General features: G+C 45.1%; 2 protein-coding genes across 2 annotated transcripts in view; one reads left to right on the top strand and one right to left on the bottom strand.

Annotated features, from left to right (window-relative positions):
• Positions 1-5,870, bottom strand: MEPCE (methylphosphate capping enzyme). The gene is made up of 4 exons (XM_040262473.1): positions 2,395-5,870; positions 1,015-1,233; positions 715-841; positions 1-594 (listed from the first exon to the last, which is right to left on the bottom strand). Exons 1-4 carry the CDS (start codon positions 4,057-4,059, stop codon positions 542-544), a joined length of 2,064 nt encoding a protein of 687 aa, XP_040118407.1. The 5' UTR covers positions 4,060-5,870; the 3' UTR covers positions 1-541.
• ZCWPW1 (zinc finger CW-type and PWWP domain containing 1) overlaps positions 5,870-19,649 on the top strand; it is a 23,135-nt gene continuing 9,355 nt past the window's right edge. The window contains exons 1-7 of the mRNA XM_040262484.1: positions 5,870-6,043; positions 13,752-13,809; positions 14,556-14,803; positions 15,280-15,358; positions 16,203-16,296; positions 16,588-16,744; positions 16,942-17,062. Of these exons, the coding sequence (XP_040118418.1) occupies positions 13,782-13,809; positions 14,556-14,803; positions 15,280-15,358; positions 16,203-16,296; positions 16,588-16,744; positions 16,942-17,062 (727 nt within the window). The 5' untranslated portion in view covers positions 5,870-6,043; positions 13,752-13,781. The remainder of the gene's footprint in view (positions 6,044-13,751; positions 13,810-14,555; positions 14,804-15,279; positions 15,359-16,202; positions 16,297-16,587; positions 16,745-16,941; positions 17,063-19,649) is intronic.

Below are 19,649 nucleotides of genomic sequence, written 5' to 3' on the forward strand. Positions count from 1 at the left end.
TGTGGGGGCCGCTGCCCTAAACATCAAGTTTATTGTGCTGTTCTCACATTCGGAACCCAACCACCTCTCCCAGTGGGGGACAGCAGAGGGAAGGATTTTCACAGTACCTGCATGCCTCCCCACCGACATCCCCCTGTTAATCTTCAGCCCATCTATCCGTGGTCTGTTGAAACGCAGCTCAGGACAAGGGCCGAGGAGAAAAGAGTCTCCTTGGGAGAACAGGAGGAAGAGGCCAGAGAACTTGATACCCCCGAACTCCCATGCCCTAGGAGAATAGAGGGCAGCAAACAGTCCATGCCATCCAGCCCAGTGGGCTGGGGGAGAGGAAGATGATGGTTCTAGCACAGCTGGGCTTGCTGCTTAGGTGCCAGAGGTGTAGGGAAGAGGCTGGGGCAGCAACACAGGAAAAGCTTTCTCTGCAGATCCAGGAGAGGAAACTATTTTTGGAGCCAGAAAGGAAAGACCTTGAGATACTTTCCTCTTCCCCTAGGTCCTTTGGAGCAGCAGGCAGCTTCTTCACACTTTCTGTTCAGGGGGCCACTTAGTGGCTGGGGGATTGGGCCTTGTGGAACAGGTACACAGGACGCTGGAAACCTGAGGGAAGAGAGTGTGCACTCAGTAGGGGCTGGCAGGGCCTACAGACCCCAACACTGGTCTGCACCCTGCTTCGGCACTGGCCTCCCTTCCTCCCCAGACAAGAGAAGCCAGCCTTACCTCTGGAGGTGTTGTTGGGTGTGGCCACGAGCTCATAGCTGGAGAAGCCCACCTCTGGGGATGTCAGGTAGGAACTGAACTGCTCTGGCTTCAGCTGAATTCGAAAGTAGTTCTTGTAGATTCTTTCCTAGGGAGAAAGGTAACAGACCACTTCAGCTTACTGCCTTCTTGGCTAGTGAAGGTAGGCCCACTTGGGGGGCCCTTTTCACCTTCTTCAGAAAGTCTCTCTGCTTCCTTGAGGCCTTCCTTGCCTCAACTAAAGGAAGGGCTGCCCCAGTTTCCACAGAAACCCGCACTCACTGTGAGAGTCTTTCTCCGGCCGTAGGAAGACCAAGGCTGGGGCTCCAGGACTAGGATGCCCCCAGGACGTAGGTGCCGATAAATCCGGCGAAACATGCGCTTCAGCCCCTCGTCTCCCCAGTTGAGATGCACCCACTTGGTGAGGCTGAGGCAGAGCACCACATCATACTCGGGTTTCTGGGCCTCCACCAGCTCGTCTCGATCCAGCACATAGTTACCCTGAGGGCGAGAATTGGGGGTGAGGACGAGAGGTGAAAAAGAACCACCGCCCCTTCTCAACCCACTGTGCAGCCCCACTTGAGTCCTTGGCCAGGCTTCTCTGACACTCCTCAAAACAACTCCCAAACGGTGCCCTCTTTGAGTCTCATTTTCTTGCTCTGTACTGGTGGTAAGCCAATCAAACATAGAGGGAGCTTGAGTAATTTTAAATTGAGCAAATTATCCACAAGGCAGTCAAAGCTAAGTTCAAATTGCAGAGAAAGAATGCTGGGGTTCTCCGAGGATCCTGTACTTATTCCCCACAGGCATTTAAGCTGAGAGATTCAATGTTCTGCAAAGGGGCCCAACTCAGGTTGAAAGGGAGACCTGTGGGTTCCTTCCCTAGGTGGGACTGTCAAAGTTTCAGGCCTATTCATTTTTTCCAGAGAAATGAAGACCTCCATCTCTCAGGAAACCTAGATGATTAGCTCATTATCACCCCTCTGCAAAGTCCATTCTAGGTGTAACTGAATACACTGCCAACTATTCCTGTAGGTGGACTAACTGAAGCATTTTATGGGGACTGATGTGCAGTCAGGGGAAAGATACTTTAAGACTTGGTACTCTCCTGCACAGTTCCCCATCCCACCATCTAGGGTCAGTGTGGTGATGATCTAAGGCCAAGTCGCTTGGGTTCCTGGCCACTGACAGTCAACTCTGTGTGTAACGCAAATGAGGTCCCTATCAAAGGACAGATTAGCCAGCCACTACCCTAATCCTCCTCCCCATCCCAAGACATTGAATGTCTGACACCCATCCCTTCAGGCACCTACAGAAGGCCGGAGGACAAGTTTTCATCTGGACCACATTCCCCAGTGAGTATGAGCAGCAGCCCCCAAAGGAAAGTGGATGGGTCTAGATTACAATACTGCCCAGGAGCAGAGCAAAAGGAACCTGCCCCTATCCTGGGGCTCGTCATGAGTAAGGACTCTAGGTTATAGGAGGGCAGATACACCAAAATGGAATCAATTGCAGATTCAGACCATTCTCTTGAGCACCTGGCTTCTCCAGGGAGGGGTGCACGCACAGGAACCCTCTCGGTCATAACCCTCCCTGCCATGTTCTCATTCACTCTCATCTTCATGCCTGACCCCTATCCCAGGAGCCTGGGGACCCTCTTACCGTGACAAACACAACGTTGTTGGGGAAGACCGCTGTGTCAGCTCCATCCAAGGGCACTTGGGGTGCAGCGATGGGACCACGGCTGGCTGTCAGCGAGGCTGGGAAGTAGCTCCTTTTTCGGATGGCTGCGGTCCCTTCCTCACTCTCTGCTCCTGGGCTCCCCTCAGAAGTCTGGGGTGGCAGACGCAGCTCTTCAGACAGGTAGTGTCGGATGTTCTGGCGGGCTGAGTGGATGAGCTGGGCATCGATATCCAGGCCCACCATGCGGGATGGGCCCCACTTACAGGCAATGCTCAGGGTCAGGTGGCCCACATTGCAGCCCAGATCGAGGACGTCCCGACCCCGAAACCACTCAGGCTTCAATACCCGAAGGCGCCCATCCTCACAGGAAGGATTGCGGTACCCATAGTACTTGCAATAATTCCCATACTGGAACTTGCACTGTTGCTTTTTGAAGGTTGCAGCAGGTAATGGCTGGAGGTGGTGGCGGCCCCCCCCAGTCCCTCTGCCCTTTTCCTTGGAACCCTGGCCTCCACCCCGAGCTCCTGCCTCTGACTTGCTGGAAGTCCTGCGTCGTTTGCGATGTCGTGAGGAGGAAGACGGGGGTGCAGAGGTAACTGAGGCAGCTGCAGGGGCTGAAAGGGAGCCTGAGGGACCCTGGAGGGCAGATGGAAGGGGAGACACGACCTCATCCCTGCAGTTGATGGCTGTGTTGAGTTCATAGGGTTGGGGGGCATCCCGGTTCTGGCCCCCATGTTGCTGCGTGGTGCCCTCCCCGTGGAGTGAGGAAGTGAGGGGGGCTGTGGGCAGCGCGGAGTGGCTATCACTCCCTCCCGTTGGCTGCTGCTGCTGGTGGTGGTGCTGTCCCCGGTGTCTATGCCGCTTCCGACCAGTCTTGAGTGGCGAAGCAAGGACAACTTGGGCCTCATCAGTGCAAGTATTGAGACTGAGAGGGTCTGTAATATCTTTGGGGATGAGGATCTCCACTGGATCTCGCCCCTTGGCCGGAAGCGGGGATGACTTAGGGGTCTCCGCATTGAGTGCACGGCTCACTTCCTCATCCAGGAGACTATTCAGGTTCAGGGGATCAAAGATATTGCCCCCCAGGAGGAAGTTGGAGGGTAAGACAGAGTCACAGTCCGAATTAACCCGCCTGCGTCTCTTGAAGGCCGGATGTTTAAAGCCTCCACCACCTCCCCCTACATGGCAGCTATTTCTCCTCTTGCCCCCACCTCCCCCTGGGGGCCGGTGGGGCTGATAGCCATTCCGGGGTCGAGGAGGAGCAGGGGGGCCCAGTTCTGTTCCGCCTCCTCCCCGTCGCTCCTCCCCCACGTCCGGGGGAGCGGCTCGCCCGTGCGGATCCGACAAGCAGGCCTCCCCGTGTGACTGCGCCTGGGGGCCGCCCCCTCGTTGCTGCTGCTGCGACTGACCGCCTCGAGGGGTGGATGCAGCCCCGGGGCTCTCCTTGCCGGCCATAGAGGCCGGGGATCCCGCCGAGTGAGCGCGCGGGCCCGGCGCACGCTGCGTCCCGCCGCGGAGCTCCCCGGAGGCGGCCTCTCGGTGCGGTTGCACCGCGGGGCCGCCCCCTCCGCCCGACTCATCTTTGAGCGGCGGCGGTGGGGCCGGCACCAGAAACGGCTCCTTCTCCGCCGCCATCTCGATCATTTCCTCCCCTTATTCCGTTCCAGTCGAGGGCAACCAGGGGGGCACCGGGGGCTTAACCCCCCTTCCTAGACCACGCTCCCTTCCCCCCCTCCTTCCCCGAGTGCGCGCGCAGTACTGCTCGTCTCCCCTGGTCTCGCGCCCAAGCGCCTCCCCAGAAAGCTCGCCCCACTCGCCCGCGAGACCAAAACAAGATGCCCGCGAGACCCGAACAACTCGAGGACTCAACCGCGCGTGCGCCGACCCCTTTCTCCTCTACCACTACCGCTCCGGCGCGAGCGCGCACGGCTGGGGCGCGTTCCTCTCTCCCTGGAGTCACGCATGCGCACTCCGCCACCACCCTGATTGCGCGCGCATCGGAGTACGAACCAACTTAACGGCTCCGGGAGTTTAAATATAGCCCTTCTCAGCCCGCCCCCCACCCCCAGAAGCCCACCACCCCAAAGTGACACCCTACTTCCCTTCGCAGCTATGTCCGTCCCTACTGATATCCTTTTGTCTCTGCCGCGCGATCCCACCCACCGTAGGCGGGGGACGGGGAGCTGGTGTGAAAAGGTCTCCTTGACACCCGACCCTTGTTCCTGAGGAATGAGTCTCAGCGGTCTCCGCCCGGCTCTAAACCCAGCAACCTCCCCACCCCGCCTCCTTCCTCCCCCTTGCGAGCAGCGCCTGCGCACACCCTTTTGGGCTTGCGCGGGTAGATGCAGCACGTGCTGGAGATGACGCCCCGCCCTCCGTGCTAGGGGCGGGGACTGTTACGTTACTTCCTCGGGTTTGGAACACGCAACATGCGTCAGCACGATTCGGAGAGCCGTGGCTAATGGGCGGGGCGGTCTTATGAATTATTCATGACCCAGTTGCCCCCCCGGTGCCCACCTATTTAGAAAGGCTTCCGAGGGAGTGGAGGGGTGCACCTAAAAAGGAGAGGAGGGGAAGGAGCGGAGCATACTGACCGTCTTCCTACGAACTGTTCTCAGTATAACACGACAGATCATTTTAACTCATCCCCCCCCTGGAAAACATCTCTGCTGAACTGGAAAAAGAAAAAAAAAGCACTAAAACAGGCGATGTCGTCTTAACTTCCTCTTCCCCCTAAACAGCCGAGTCGTTCTCTCGCTCCCCGATCGCGATCACCTGGGGACACCACGCCCTCCTCTCCGCCTCCACACCCACCTCCCGAACACCAACGCCTCCGCCCACCACCCGACGCCTGCGCACGATCCCCCCCAGCCCGGGGACAGCTATCCGACGCCCACTACAGCTGCCAATAGCAGTACACCCAGCACCGCCGGCCCCCCCGCCCCCAACTCCGCACACAGGCTTTCCCGAGCACACGCTGCGGCTCCGAGCCGCCTTATAAAAAAACGAATGTGGGCGGGGAAGAGATTTCGGTCCGCTTTGGGGGCTCCCTGCCTTAGCCTATGGGGAGGAAGCTACTGGACGGCCTTTCCACTGGGTGTTTGGTGGCTTGATTTCCTTGCCAACAGCGCTTGGGGTGCGGGTCCTGTGGCTGAGAAAAGGGTGGAAGAGGCGAGAATGGGGTTAAGGATAGATCTCAAATAAAATATCAAAATAAGGGGATGAAGGATACTAAGAAGAATGCGAATGAGGGCACGAAAAGAGGATGGAAAAGGCAGTCTGGGACAGAGAGAGAAGTCAGTAAAAGGAAGATGTGTGTCTTGAAACATCAGGCGCTACGGCTGCCACCTACAAAAAAAGCGAGGCCAACGGGGATTATGGGATTTGTAGTTTTATAGGGTATTCGGTTGGAAGATGGCGGCAATAACTGCTGCGCAAACGCAGAAACGGCCTCCAAGTGCGCATGCGCATTAGCCCGGCGAGCACGCCGCCGGAGGAGGTGGAGCTTGTGAGTGGCCTCGCGCCTATCCTTGTTGGCGGGAAAACTGGTTGGAGGTTCGCGCGGCTGGTGGAATCGCTGCAATAACTCTGTCTGCTCCTCACCCTTAGATCCTCTACGCACCAGAAGGTAGTTGGTGTTTTTTCCGCTTGCACCTGAAGGTTCTAGGCTTGGCCAGTCTTGGCACCTGTCGCCTGAGAAAAAGTTTTCTCCTCAGGGTGATGGCTAGCTCTTATCCTTCTCCTCAGAATCTCTAACCGCAGACTTGCTCCAAAGAGAAAACCAAAATTGACTCAGTATTATGGTGCGCAGTGTTGAGCTGAGCGAGAATGAGGATCCTGGTGTCTCCGTGGGTTGAGGGTGGGAATGGGGAGGGGGAGCTGAGGGGCAGTTTTCTCACGGAGGGTGTTTCTTGATGGTGAGGAGAGGTTAGAGAGCCACTGTTTTACCCTCAGAGGAGTCATGGACTTACGGCTCTGTGGTACCTCCCGTCTGAATTGCTGTGCTTTTAAGAGAGAATTGGTGAGGAAAGAGGAAAAATGTGGGTGTCTCCAAGTTCTTCCCTCTGGTTTTAAAAGTGAGAAAAGTGAGATTAGGCCTTTTATTGTTCCAAATCTTGGCACTCTGTGAGGGGAAATGGACCAGTGGTCTGGGAGTTCATGGGCATGGCCCCTTGGAAAGCAACACAAAATGGCTAGTTTGAGGTTGGCATTATTCCGGGTACCTGTGGAAGCTTTTCAGCGGTTAGATAGAAAGGGTCTGAACCAAGATCAGGGTATTAAAGAGTCTGTCTTGGTGATAATTGACCATGTCTCTCTGCTTCCTCACACTCTCTGAACTTAAAGTTTTAGTCACCATTAATTTGAAGATTCCATAAAAGGTTTTACTTAAAGTAGTTATCACAGTAAATGTCTTGTTTCGTTGTTAAGTCGTGTCAGACTCTTTTGCAACCCCATGAACTATAGTCTGCCAGGCTCCTCTGCTCATGGGATTTCCTCGGCAAGGATACTGGAGTGGGTTGCCATTTCCATTTCCAGGGGATCTTCCCGACCCTGGGATCAACTCACCTCACCTGCACTGGCAGGTGGGTTCTTTACCACTGAGCCGCCAGGGAAGCCCCAAATGTCTTGTTAGGCAGCCTAGTATGGGTAATAAGGGTAGCTGGGATCAGTTTTTTACCTTCTGTCTTGTTAAAAGTTTAGAATCATGCTTGCTGAGCGCACATGAGAGAAGGAAGGAAGAAAGAACAAACTTATTGATGGAGGCATGAAAATGAGAAGAAATCTACATACCATTAGACATTAAGACAAAAAGAAATCAAACTCCAGCTTAAAGGAGAGTTAAAATATAGTCTTTATCTTATTATTTTTTTTTGAGAGTTATATTTTATTTGGTGGACATACTGAGGAACTCAAGCCTGGAAGGCAGCATCTCAGGTAACCCTGAGAAAAGTGCTTCCTCTGAAAATATAATCTTTATTTATTTTACAATATATATATTTACTTGTTTTGATCATTGTCTAACTACTCCCACTAGAATGTCAGCTCAGTGAGAATAGAAACTTGATCTTTCTTTTTCTCTGCTCAAAATATAGTTTTTAAATACAATTTTTTGAGGCTCACAGAGTCTGTGTTAGAGGGCAATTCTAAAGGGTTTATTTTTGTTCTCTTAGACCAAGGATTCCAGGGACAATATAAAGAGGGAGTAATTGGATACTTGGGAGAAATTTGTGAACACATTCCGAGTGGGAGGAGGAGGATTAAGGCTTTTTGAAAAATACTGACAAGACTGAATTAAGGTATTTAGCTAAGTCAGTTCTCAAACATTTTGGTCTGGGAATCCCTTTATTTTTAAATTAAATTTACTTATTTATTTGTGTCTGTTCTGGATCTTCACTGCTGCACAGGCTTTTCTCTAGTAGTGGTGAGCGGGGCTACTCTCTAGTTGTGGTATGTGGGCTTCTCACCGTGATGGCTTCTCGTTGCGGAGCAGAGGCTCAGTAGTTGAGGTGCAAATGCTTAGTTGCTCTTCAGCATTTGGGATCTTCCAGGATCAATGATTGAACCTTAGTCTCCTGCATTGGCGGTTAGATTCTTTACCACTGAGCCACCAGGAAAGCCCTGGAATCCTTTTTATTTAAGTTATGTTTTAAAAGTTTTTTTTGGTTCTTGTTGTTTGCCTGCACGGGGTCTTTGTTTCTGCATGTGGGCTTTCTCTGGTTGGGGCAGCAGGAGCTACTCCCCGGTTGCCGTGCATGTGCTTCTCTTTGCGGTGGCTTCTTGTGTTGCAGAGCGTGGGCTCTTGGGCACGTGGCTTCAGTAGTTGTGGCTCTTGGACTCTAGAGCGTGTGCTCGGTTGCTGTGGTGTATGGGCTTAGTTGTCGCACAGCATGCATGCAGGTCAGGGATCTTCCCTGACCAGGGATCAATCCTGTGTCCACTGCATTGGCAGGCAGATTCTTACCCACTGGACCTCTAGGGAAGTCCTCTGAGAATCCTTTTATACTCTTAAAAATTTTGAAGGACTCTAAAGATTGGTTTATATCTCTTTACCTGTGCATTGATACTTAAGTATTAGAAATTAAACTGAGAAAAATTAATTATTAATTTAAAAATGAAGATAGTAGACCATTTACATAATGTTAATGTAGATAACACTTAAATGAAAATATAGTTTCCTAAGTGAAAGAAAATTTAATATGAAGAATGGTGTTATTTTACATTTCTGCAAATCTCTCATGTCTGGCTTAATAGAAAACAGCTGGATTTTCATCTTTCTGAATTCAGTGTGTTGTGATATCTTGTTTTGGTTGAAGAATATGAGAAAATCTAACACAGATAAGTAGTTGGAGATCTACTGAGCTAGATGATTTCATCTTCTAATCAGTGTGATGATTTTTGGTGTTCTAAATGAAAGAAAAGTATCTTTTGGAACACCTCATTCACCTTCCCTTGGGTCCCTTTATTACTTCTAAGTTACTTCTCCCTCCTTATTTGTGTTTCTTTCTTATGTCAGTTGAGGAGTTAGGATCTGGTTATGGAAGTTCTTTTACTTTGACATTTAAATTTAAAGCTTTATTGGATTTTTTCCCCAATATTTTTCATCTAAGGTAAGAAAAGAGAAACTAAAATCTCAAATGTTATTCCTGGGTTTAGAGCCCCCAGTCATTTCGTAGCTGACCAGGTAAAAGTTGGTGGTATTTTGTATATTTATTAACTATCTTTAAAATTGTCTTTCTCTCTGAAGTGAATTTCAGTATTCGTTACTGTGGAAGAAAATACTTCATCTGAAACAGAGGAGCAGAAATTTATCAGACAGTGACTTCCAAGCTTTCTCTTTATTGATCAGGATAGAGATTTTATTTAAAAGTAATGTTCTTCATCATACCCTCACTCTGCATGCATGCTCAATCGTGTCTGACTCTGGGACCCTAAGGACTGTAGCCTGGCAGGCTTCTCAGTCTATGGAATTATCTGGGCAAGAACACTAGAGTGGGTTGCCCAGGGATCGATCCAGGGATCGATCCCACATCTCCTTTGTCTCCTGCATTGCAGGCAGATTCTTTACTGTTTGAGCCATAAGGGAAGCTTATACATTTACTGCTGCTGCAGCTGCTGCTAAGTCGCTTCAGTCGTATCCGACTCTGTGCGACCCCATAGACAGCAACCCACCAGGCTCCCCTGACCCTGGGATTCTCCAGGCAAGGACACTGGAGTGGGTTGCCATTTCCTTCTCCAATGCATGAAAGTGAAAAGTAAAAGTGAAGTCGCCCAGTCCTGTCCGACTCTTAGTGACCCCATGGACTGCAGCCTACCAGGCTTCTCTTCTCCATCCATGGGATTTTCCAGCCAAGAGTACTGGAGTGGGGTGCCATTGCAATACATTTACTACATCTTATTAACTTAACAATGATCCACAGTTTTATCTAGTTGGTTGGGGCTTCAGTAACACACTTTGGCCTAGAGAGGTCAGTATAGGTTTAGATAATGATTTAACCTTAACTCTTGGAAAAATTTTGCCTCTTTAGGTTGATCAAAATACTCTTTTTAAAATTTTATTTTAAAAATAGAATTTAAAAATCACTTTGAAATGGCAGTCTATGTATAAAATACTAGAGTTACACAAGAGGCTACAGTAGAGAGCTCGTTTCCACTCTCAGCTACCTGTTTCTACTCCACTGAGACATTTTTGTCAATTTCTTGTGTATTCTTCCAGAGATAGTTAAAGGATACTCAAACATATTGTATAGATGAAAATTTTTTAAAAATCAAAATTTGTCATCTCAAGTACACTAATTTCATTTTGCTTTCCTCATTCAGTATAGTTTTGTAATTCTGATTATCTTCATAGGGACTTCTCATGGTCATTTTTGGAATTTTAGAGTCTGGGAGAAGATACGTTTGTCATTTATTATTATTATTATTATTCCCTTTGTGGCCTAATTTTATACAGTTTGTAGCTTCTATTTAGGGTTATCATAGAGAAAGAGACCAGTTTGCTGTCGTGATTCTCCCCCAATTTCCTACTTGCTTTTTCTTTCATTGTCAAGTAAATTTGGGAGTTGGCGGTGAAACATTAAGATGGAAACCGTGATGAAATGTGCTTCTTAAATTGGGCTTTCCTGGTGGCTCAAATGGTAAAGAATCTGCCTGCAATGCGGGAGACCCGGGTTCAATCCCTGGTTTGGGAAGATCCCCTGGAGGAGGGCATGGCAACCCACCCCAGGATTCTTGCCTGGAGAATTTCATGGATAGAGGAGCCTGATGGGCTATGGTCCATGGGGTCACAAACAGTGGGACACAACTGAGCGACTAATACACACTAGACAAGTGTAAATGAAAAGGAATTACTGCAAACCAGCACATATCAATTATTTGCATTTATGGAATTAAATATTTTTCTTAAAATACCAAAATACCAAAAAATCTTAAAAAGACATTATATTCAGCCATGCTGTGGCCACACTAAGTCAAGTCCCCAGTAACTTTTGAATTCATCTTGGAAGCTGGAGGATGGAATCCTACACCCTGAACAACTGAGTGTTTAAGTTGGCCATTTGAGGGTCATAAAATTTTCAGCCCCTTTAGAGAGAAAAATATACGAACCCAAAGATCCATTTTATGCAACTTTTGGATCTCTCTCTTTTTTATTATTACTTATTCATTTTCTTTGTTTCTGTGTCTTTGTTGTTCCTCGGACTTTTCTCTAGTGTAACGAGCAGGGGCTACTCTCTGGTTGTGGTGCACAGGCTTCTCATTGTAGCGGCTTTTCTTGTTGCAGAGCACAGGCTTAAGGTGCGGGGGCTTCAGTAGTTGCAGCGCGTGGGCTCAGCAGCAGTAGCGCCCGTGCTCTGGAGCACAGGCGCAATAGTCCTGGTACCTGGGCTTAATCGCTCCATGGCATGTGGGATCTTCCCAGGTAAGGGATTAAAATGATTTTTCCTGCATTGGCAGGCAGATTCTTTACCACTGTGCCACCTGGGAAACCTCTTGGATCTCTTTATAGTGGGAGATAGAATTAAAGGATTGAGTTTCAGGTCCAAGGCCTTCAAAGTACTCAAAACCAACAGCTAGAAATCAGATCACTGAGAAGAATAGACATGTTATTAGAATTTAGAAGCCAAAGACCTGGATTCATCTTACTCTACCATGTATCAACACTGAGGTTTTGGCAGACCACAGCTGGGTAGAAATAATATCAGTAGTGGAAAGTGAAGACTGGAAAATGTATAAGTTCTTGGAACATCATAAGATGAGTCTTGGCACTGTGCTGGGTCACAAATGACATACAGCTAGAGATATTAACCTCTTCAGCCTTTGGTGTGGCTGGAGGCCTCCCTCTCTCATTCCTCGGTTGTCTATGGCTGTGAGCAGAGTACCTAGAACACTGTTTCAGTGTTTACTTTTAGTGTATGCTTTACATGCGTGCTGTGATGTTAAAATGGGTGTGAAGCACTGAACTGCTGAACTAGACTGCTGGGATGTACTGTAGCGCAGTTCATGACGCAAACATATATCAGACAGATTCTAATCCTGATTTTACCATTTATCAGCTACATAATATCTCTGACTCCCTCTCAGTGTCAATTTCCCCAAGTGTAAAATCTCAGATTTATTGGGAGAATTAAATGAGATGACATATTCAAAGATTACAGTCAGTGCCCAATAAGTGTATTTATTATTAGTCACAATTTTGGTAGCAGTAATGAAACATACTGATGTTGTGTAGAACATATCTGAGTAGATAGCTACAGATAAACTATGGATATAGAATGAATATGCTAGATTCTTATTACTAGCTTCTCTGGAGACCTCTGTGTTCAGTCACTAAGTTTTGTTTGACTTTTTGTGACCCCATGGACTGCAGCATGCCAGGCCTCCCTGTCCTTCACTATCTCCCAGAGTTTGGTCAAATTCATGTCCATTGAGTCGGTGATGCTATCCAAATATCTCATCCTCTGCCACCTCTTCTCCTTTTGCCTTCAACTTTCCCAGCATCAGTCTTTTCCAGTGAGTTGGCTCTTCACATCAAGTGGCCAAAGTATTGGTGCTTCAGCATCAGTCCTTCCAATGAATATTCAGGGTGGATTTCCTTTAGGATTGACTGGTTTGATCTCTTGCTGTCCAAGGGACTCTCAAGAGTCTTCTCCAACACCATGGTTCAAAAACATCTGCTGGTTACTAAATATTTCTGAGCCAGAAAATTAATAATTTTCTGAATAAAAATTATTAATACAAGAATCTAGCACATTGGGAAATTTATTGGACTAGAAGATCTAAGTAAAAGGAAGATAATACATTATAGTGATGTTAAAAAGGGGATTCTCTATGCGTAGGGATGTCTGAAATAGTTAAGTGAGTCTACAGTGTATTTGTTTTGAGTATTTAGAAGAACCTTGTGAAAGGTTATTGCTCTGAAAAAAAATCTCACTGTTTAACTGCAGGACTGCCTACACTCTAATGCCTCTACTCGACTACTACTTTTACTTTTGGCTGTTAAAAACACATCTTGTTTTAAAAGAGGCACCAAATGGGGTTGCTATGCTAAGCCCCGTATCACTAAACCAAGACCATTTAATTACAGTTTTGACTCTCTCAGAAATGGAACCTTAAACCAGTCAGTCAGGAATTGCCTGATCAGCACTAGTTGGGTCATCTGCCTGATAGACCCTTAAAGGAAAGTAACCTTATATAACCAATTTGCTTTTTTCTTTCTTTCTTTTTTTTTTTTTTGCCTAGTATTACATCTGTGTTCCTTATCTCTTCTGCCGTAAAAGTGTTTAATTTTGTATAGCTCCTTGGAGCTCCTATCCATCTGGTAGATTCGATGCTGCCCAATTCATGAGTTGTTGAATAAAGCCAATAAGATCCTCAAAATTAACTCAGTTGAATTCTGTGTGTGTGCTTTTTTTTTTTTTTTTTAACAAATCACTACCACTATCTTCATTCCACCTACTTATAAGTGCCTACCTCATGTTGGACATAGTTCTAAACACTTAAAACACAAAGGATTGTTGCTAATCTTTAAAACAACTTTCATTATCCTCCAGCATTTAATTGGCACTGCCCAGGAGTATGATTGTAGTCAATAAGGCAGAAAATGTAGGTTAGGCATCCCAGGCAAAGAGACCCTGAACCCAAGAAGGCAAGAAGAGGAGAAAGTTTAAAACCATCTTTGATCAGTACTCTGTGTGTGTGTATGTATATATATATATATTTATATTTATATATTTAACTGAATCACTTTGCTGTGTAGCAGAAATTAACATTATAAATCAACTATGCTTCAATAAAATAAATTTTGTTCATCAGAGCATAACAGTTCGTTTCTTTTTCAGCAGAGGCATAAAGTGTAGCTTCTGAGCTGAATGATGCCAACCTTGGAGAGTAAAGAAAGTGAGTCAAGAGTCATTTTCCTCTTCTTTCTCAGTCTTAGGTCGTCAGGATGCCTTTCCCACCAAAGGGAAGCTCAGTTCATACGTATTTCATGTTCACTTTGTTAAAGTTACTGCTTTTCTAGTCACTTTGAGTGAAATATATTTGACTTAGAACAGTTTTACTCAAGAAATGTATGAACTTGTAGGAAGAGAAGAGCCATTTAAATATTTATAAATAATTTTGAATGTGGTGATAGATACAAAATATTATGGAAGCTCCGAAGAAAGATACATTTCTTATGCCCGGGATTTCTTATGCCTGGGAGGATCAGTACAATTTTCATTGCATCCTTTGTAGATTTTAACTAATTTATTAAAAATTTCCTCTAATTTCCCATAACACTTTGTGCAAAGTTTTTAAAAGAAAAATTTAAAAATTTCATATTTGAATATTTCCATTTCCCGCATACTTGTATTTATCACTTTGAATTACTCAGTGGTTCCTAAACCTGGAAGTGCATCTGAGTAGCCTTATAAAATTACAGATTCTTGGGTCTCACTTCAGACTACTTCGTCAGAATCTTAGGGCAGGGGTGAGAAGGTGGGGGCCTGGGGAAGTTTGGTAAGGAGAGGCCTAGGAATCTGAATTTGGTAAAAGGTCTTTCCAGATAATTCTGATATTGTCAGTCAGTGTGCAATATTTGGCAATTTCTGTGTTAGATTCCATGTTTCACAAATTACGTTTGATGACAAAATTTCTTTCAGAATGTGGGAAGGGACCAAAAAATACCTTTGCCCCGCCTGCACAAAAATTGCATAGCCTGATGCCCTATAACCTTAACTCATCAAAGGAGATCCCGGAGATCAGTTCCCCACAGGCAGAGGTCAGGCCAAGCCTGCTAAAGGCCGGGTTAGTGAAGAAGAAGGAGAAAACAACCACAGAGAATGGCCCAGGCAGTGGCCAGGAGATACAAGGAAAGGCTCAAGACAGCAAGAACACAAAGAAAGAAAAGGTAAAAATCAAAAGGATGGCTGTAGTGGGATAATTTCTCCTGTCATCCAGCCTGGGCAAACAAGATCTTTTCATTTCAGAAGACATTTAAATATTTATAACAAATTTGAATGTAGTAAATATCACAGGGGAGATTCATCCTGTAGTTTCATTTTTTTTTTCTTGTGTGGGGGTGTCTATTTTCTTCTCAAAGAGGTAAAAAATGTTTTAATGAAAGCATTTAACAGGGAATACTGGGCAAGTAGGGGCTGAGGTGGGGTGTAGGTGAGAGTAGAAGTAGAGACTTTATCAGTGTTTTCATTTTCTTTGACTTCTTACTCCCAGGCGATCTGTGATAGAATTTATGGCATCTTTAGGTTGACTTCATGCTCTCAGTTTTGTGAACTTGCTGCCTCATCCAAAGGAGGCTTCCTCCTTCCTAGAGAGGAGGAGTGGGGAAAGATGAGCAGTTTTTCTCCCCTACCTGTCTCTCTGCAGGAAAAATCACCTCTTACCAATGCAGAATTTGAGGAGATTGTCCAGATTGTGCTACGGAAGTCCTTCCAGGAGTGCTTGGGTATGGCTTTTAGTGAAAATAGAGTTTCAGTTAGGCAAGGAAATTATCTGAAGGGTGGAGTAAGTTAATAGCGTCTCTCCTTCTCTCCATCTTTCTACATAAGGAAATATTAGATGAGACTTCAAAGTAGTTTTAAATACTCATCTTTTATCAACAGGACTATGGCTAAACCATCTTAAGACAGAAGGTATAGACTTTTAGAAAATTATATTACATTGACTTCAGAATATAAATATACCCTCATCTAGATTTTTAAATGTAATTTAAATTTATTTTTATATGTTCACAATTTTCATAGAAAAGATAAATTATTTTTCCCAGATTTGAAGACCTTAGTCTCCATTTCTTGTATATTTCTATTTCCAATACTGTTTTAACATCTGCTCGGGAATTTGATTTTTAGAATAAGAAACTCTGTAGTATAGGCCCTGAAGCCTTTCTCCATAAGGTCTTGAGGCTAAGGACAGTGGTTTGACATTTTCAGCTTTTCTTAGGTATACTTCCACTTCTAGAGAAAGCTTGAGGGACAAATGATATAAAAGATGATACCTAAAATTTCTGTTATGTACACAAAATTAACGTTACCTGACTATCCTAGAATAGGCAAATCCATCTGGAAAAGCTTTCATAAAGATACAGATTTGTGGTTTTTCCTGAGAATTAAAAAACTTGAAAGTTCTATGGTATGGCAAAAGTCTAAAGGTAAGTTCTTCCAGGCAATTGATGGGAGATATGTTAATGAAAGGTTACAGTTTGGAAATAATGGAGTAGTTATTTTCTTTGGTTGCTTCTCTGCTTATAGTATTTTGTTTTGGGAGGATGGAATCTAGCCTTGATTTTTCAGAGACTTCCTGTACCCAGCCTACAAGATGTACCCAATTAGACAAGGAACCAGGAATTGCTTCTCCTAATACTTCTGATAATAATAATGCTGATGGGTAAGTTTATCCCAGTGTGGTGAATTGATCACAGGGTAGACTTTACTGATAAATGATTATCCATCTATCTGTCTTTCTAGCTAGATGTTTTTCACATCTTGGTAGATTTCTCTCATCTCAGGAAAGATACTTGAACTGGGAAAATAGGCCAATAAATGGATAAAATGACCCCAGAGGCCATGGAGAACTTGCAAGTCTTCTGTCCTCCTAACTTTTACCCTTGGGTTTTTTCAAAAGAGGGGTACTACAAATTGCCCTTTTCTATCTTTTAATTAAAAATCTTATTTGCAGAGACAGAGTAGTAGTACCTCCTATTCTAGAGATTTCAGCCTCTCAGGAAGATGGAATAATCCCTGAGATAAAGATATCTAAGCCAGGCCAGCCAGATTCTGCATCCTCTGAGAAGAAATTCAATAAACTCTCCTTAAGCAAAAGAAAGAAGGAAGCTCGTAAGTATAATCCGATATACTTTGACATCTCAAGTACTTATTCCATGAAATTAGGGAACAGGACAATGGGCATACTGAAAATTTTCAGCCCAAGACTTAAAACTAATGAACTGTGATTCTTCTTCCTTCTTTTACTATCTACAAATATTCTCTTCATCTCCTAACCCTATGATGTTTTTCTTTTATCTTCCCAGAACATGAGAAAATGGAGAAAGACCAAAGTGAACATGAGCACAGACAGGATGACCAACGAAAGAAAACTATTCAGGATCATTCCCAGAACGGGGACCAACAAAAAGGAGAAGGAAATGGTTTTGGTAAGTTCAGCCATGGTTTGACAAACCTACTTGAACTTGAAAATTGGAGGTGGAGGAGATGGGTAACGACCAGTTAGGATGTTAGAGCAAATTCTGCAGACTATAGTTTATCTCACACAGCTACTTGTTGAGAGGATATAGTGCTGAGGAAGAGAGAGAGCTGTTTCATTCATTCAGTTATTCAGTCATATAATCCATAGTTGTTGAAGGAAGTTTATTTTTTGGCAGTGCTTATGGGTTGAATTGTGATTGTAGTGAATGTGTAGGCCTCTATCAGTGAACCACTCTTCCTGTTTTTTTACAGTTGCCAAGGAGAGATGGGTACTCCTGGAGTAGGTAGTAGAAAGGGAATATCCAGTAAATAAAATTTGCTTTAAGTTCTGTGAAGGGAAGGAAAACAATGTCCTAAGAGGAAATGGTGGAGATCTAATTAAGATAGGGTCAGTCAGAGAATGCATTTGGAAGGAAATAACATTTAAGCTGAAACCTGTAGCAAGAGTTAGCTAACTAAAGTGGGTAGGAGAAAGTTTTAGATAAGGTGAAGTTTGGCTTACTCTGGATACCAACAGAAACCTGGTATAACTGGGATTCAGAGAGCAAGGGAAGCAAGGCTGCAAAGTGGCTCTAGATAAATGTAACTGTTATAGCCACACGTTCTGGGAAACAAACTCAGAAGGACAGTGCAGATAATGGAGTGCAGTTTATTACACCAGCAGGTCCAAGGCAGAGTCTCCCCTTAGCCAAGGACCCTGACCAGTTTTTGTGAAAACCTTATATACCCTAAGTGTACGTGCACAAACCCACCTCCCTAAATTTCCTGAAACTAGTCTGAACAAAGGAAAAGAAAGATACAATCAAAGTTAACTCTGATTCATATGCCTTAGGCCTAAGTAGTTAACAGTGGACAATTATCAATAGGCCTGTGGTCATACCCCAGTAAACATAATAGAATGTATGATTCTATTCAGTTCCACAGTTAATTAGGGGAAGGAGAGTCTAGGTATGAGCCCTGGGGCTCTTCCTTCCAGGGGCTTAGTTTTCCAGTTGGTATGTCGTTTCCATAGATTCTGGGCATATAGCTCAAAAGTTCACAGTCCAGCCCAAGATGGAGTCCTGTTTCAGGATGGAGCCTGTTCTGTCTGTTTCCTCCTTCATAAGCAGGTAGCAGTGGCTAGCTCAAAGACCATGTTACAAAGTGAGAATTTCATCTTAAGTATAGTGGGAAGCTCCTGGTGGGTTTTAACCAGGGAAGTGAACATCCTCAAATTGATGTTTTAAACAGATCCTTTTGGTGATTAATTGGAGAATGGAGTATGAGAAGCCAAGAGTAGACCAGTTAAGAAGTTAATGATAGGATTAAATATTTTGGTGGCTTGGATTAGGATGATGAAGGAGATGAAAAGCAAATGGTTTTAAGATATGTTTTGGAGATAAGGTGGTCAGAACTTGATGATGAATTGAATATTGGAAAGTGAGAGAGAAGAGGGTTTGAGCAGTTGTGTGAAAGGAGCGGGTGAACAGCAATTCTGTAGGATGAGATCAAGAATCTGGGTTTGGACTCACTGGGTTTGAGATTGTTGTGAGACCTCCAAATAGAGATGTCAAAGAGCAAGGTGGCTATAGGAACTGGATGCTCAGAACAGAGACCACTGGCATACATCTCTGTGTTGTCAGGTATGAAAATGGGTTTCAAACGGAGGATATGGGTGAGCTGACCTCAGGAGAAGTGCAGCATGGGAGTGAAGACACATGATTAGGCTTTGGGACTCCAATTTAGAGATTGGACAGAGAATGAGGTGAACCCAATTTGGAGACTGAGGAGGGAGTTACCAGAAAAATGAGAGGGGAGAGGGGAAAAGGGAGAATGAGAGATCACAGAACCCAAGGAAGCTAGTGTTTCAGAAATTAGCAGTCAACTGAAATGCTCTTGACCTGTTGTCTGTGACATCAGCCTTCATTAACACAGAGCCACACCTGAACTTCAAACAGTTTTCTAACACATCTTCTCTTCTAAGTTGTTGGAAAGGAAACTTTAAGGAACTGTATGTCTTTAAAACTGTCATAGAACATAGAAATTTCATCCTAAACCATAAATATCTAGTTTTATAGCATTAGGATGATTTTTTCCCCACTCATTTCCTCATGAATATTTATATTTTTATAACCACCATTTATTTTCTTGATCTCTGTTCTCGTTTACGGTCCCTGGCCCTTTCTCCCACTCTCTTTTCTAGCCTTGCCAGGTCACCTGTGTAAACATCTACAACTGTCAGTGGCAACTCATTTCAAACTAATACATCATTCCCAACCAGTACTTAATTATTCAAAATAACTGAGAAAGTGATCCATAATATGAGATATTTTGAAAGGACCCAAATGTAAGTCATCTGCTTTGCTGAGGGATGATTTTGGTGGGATGGAGGGCATCCCTTACGTTTCAGCATTTAAGGTAAACTGTCAGTGGGAGAGTGAACTTACTAGAGAAACATGTTGGTTGGTGTCGTTAACTGAATATATGGTGTACCTGGTCAGTGATTTTCTCTAGCAAAGCTCAGTTGAACAAGTGTAGGCACAGGAAAAGAGTGGG

Source organism: Oryx dammah, unplaced genomic scaffold, assembly GCF_014754425.2.
Source record: "Oryx dammah isolate SB20612 unplaced genomic scaffold, SCBI_Odam_1.1 HiC_scaffold_2, whole genome shotgun sequence".
In the NCBI taxonomy this organism is placed as follows: Eukaryota; Metazoa; Chordata; class Mammalia; order Artiodactyla; family Bovidae; genus Oryx; species Oryx dammah.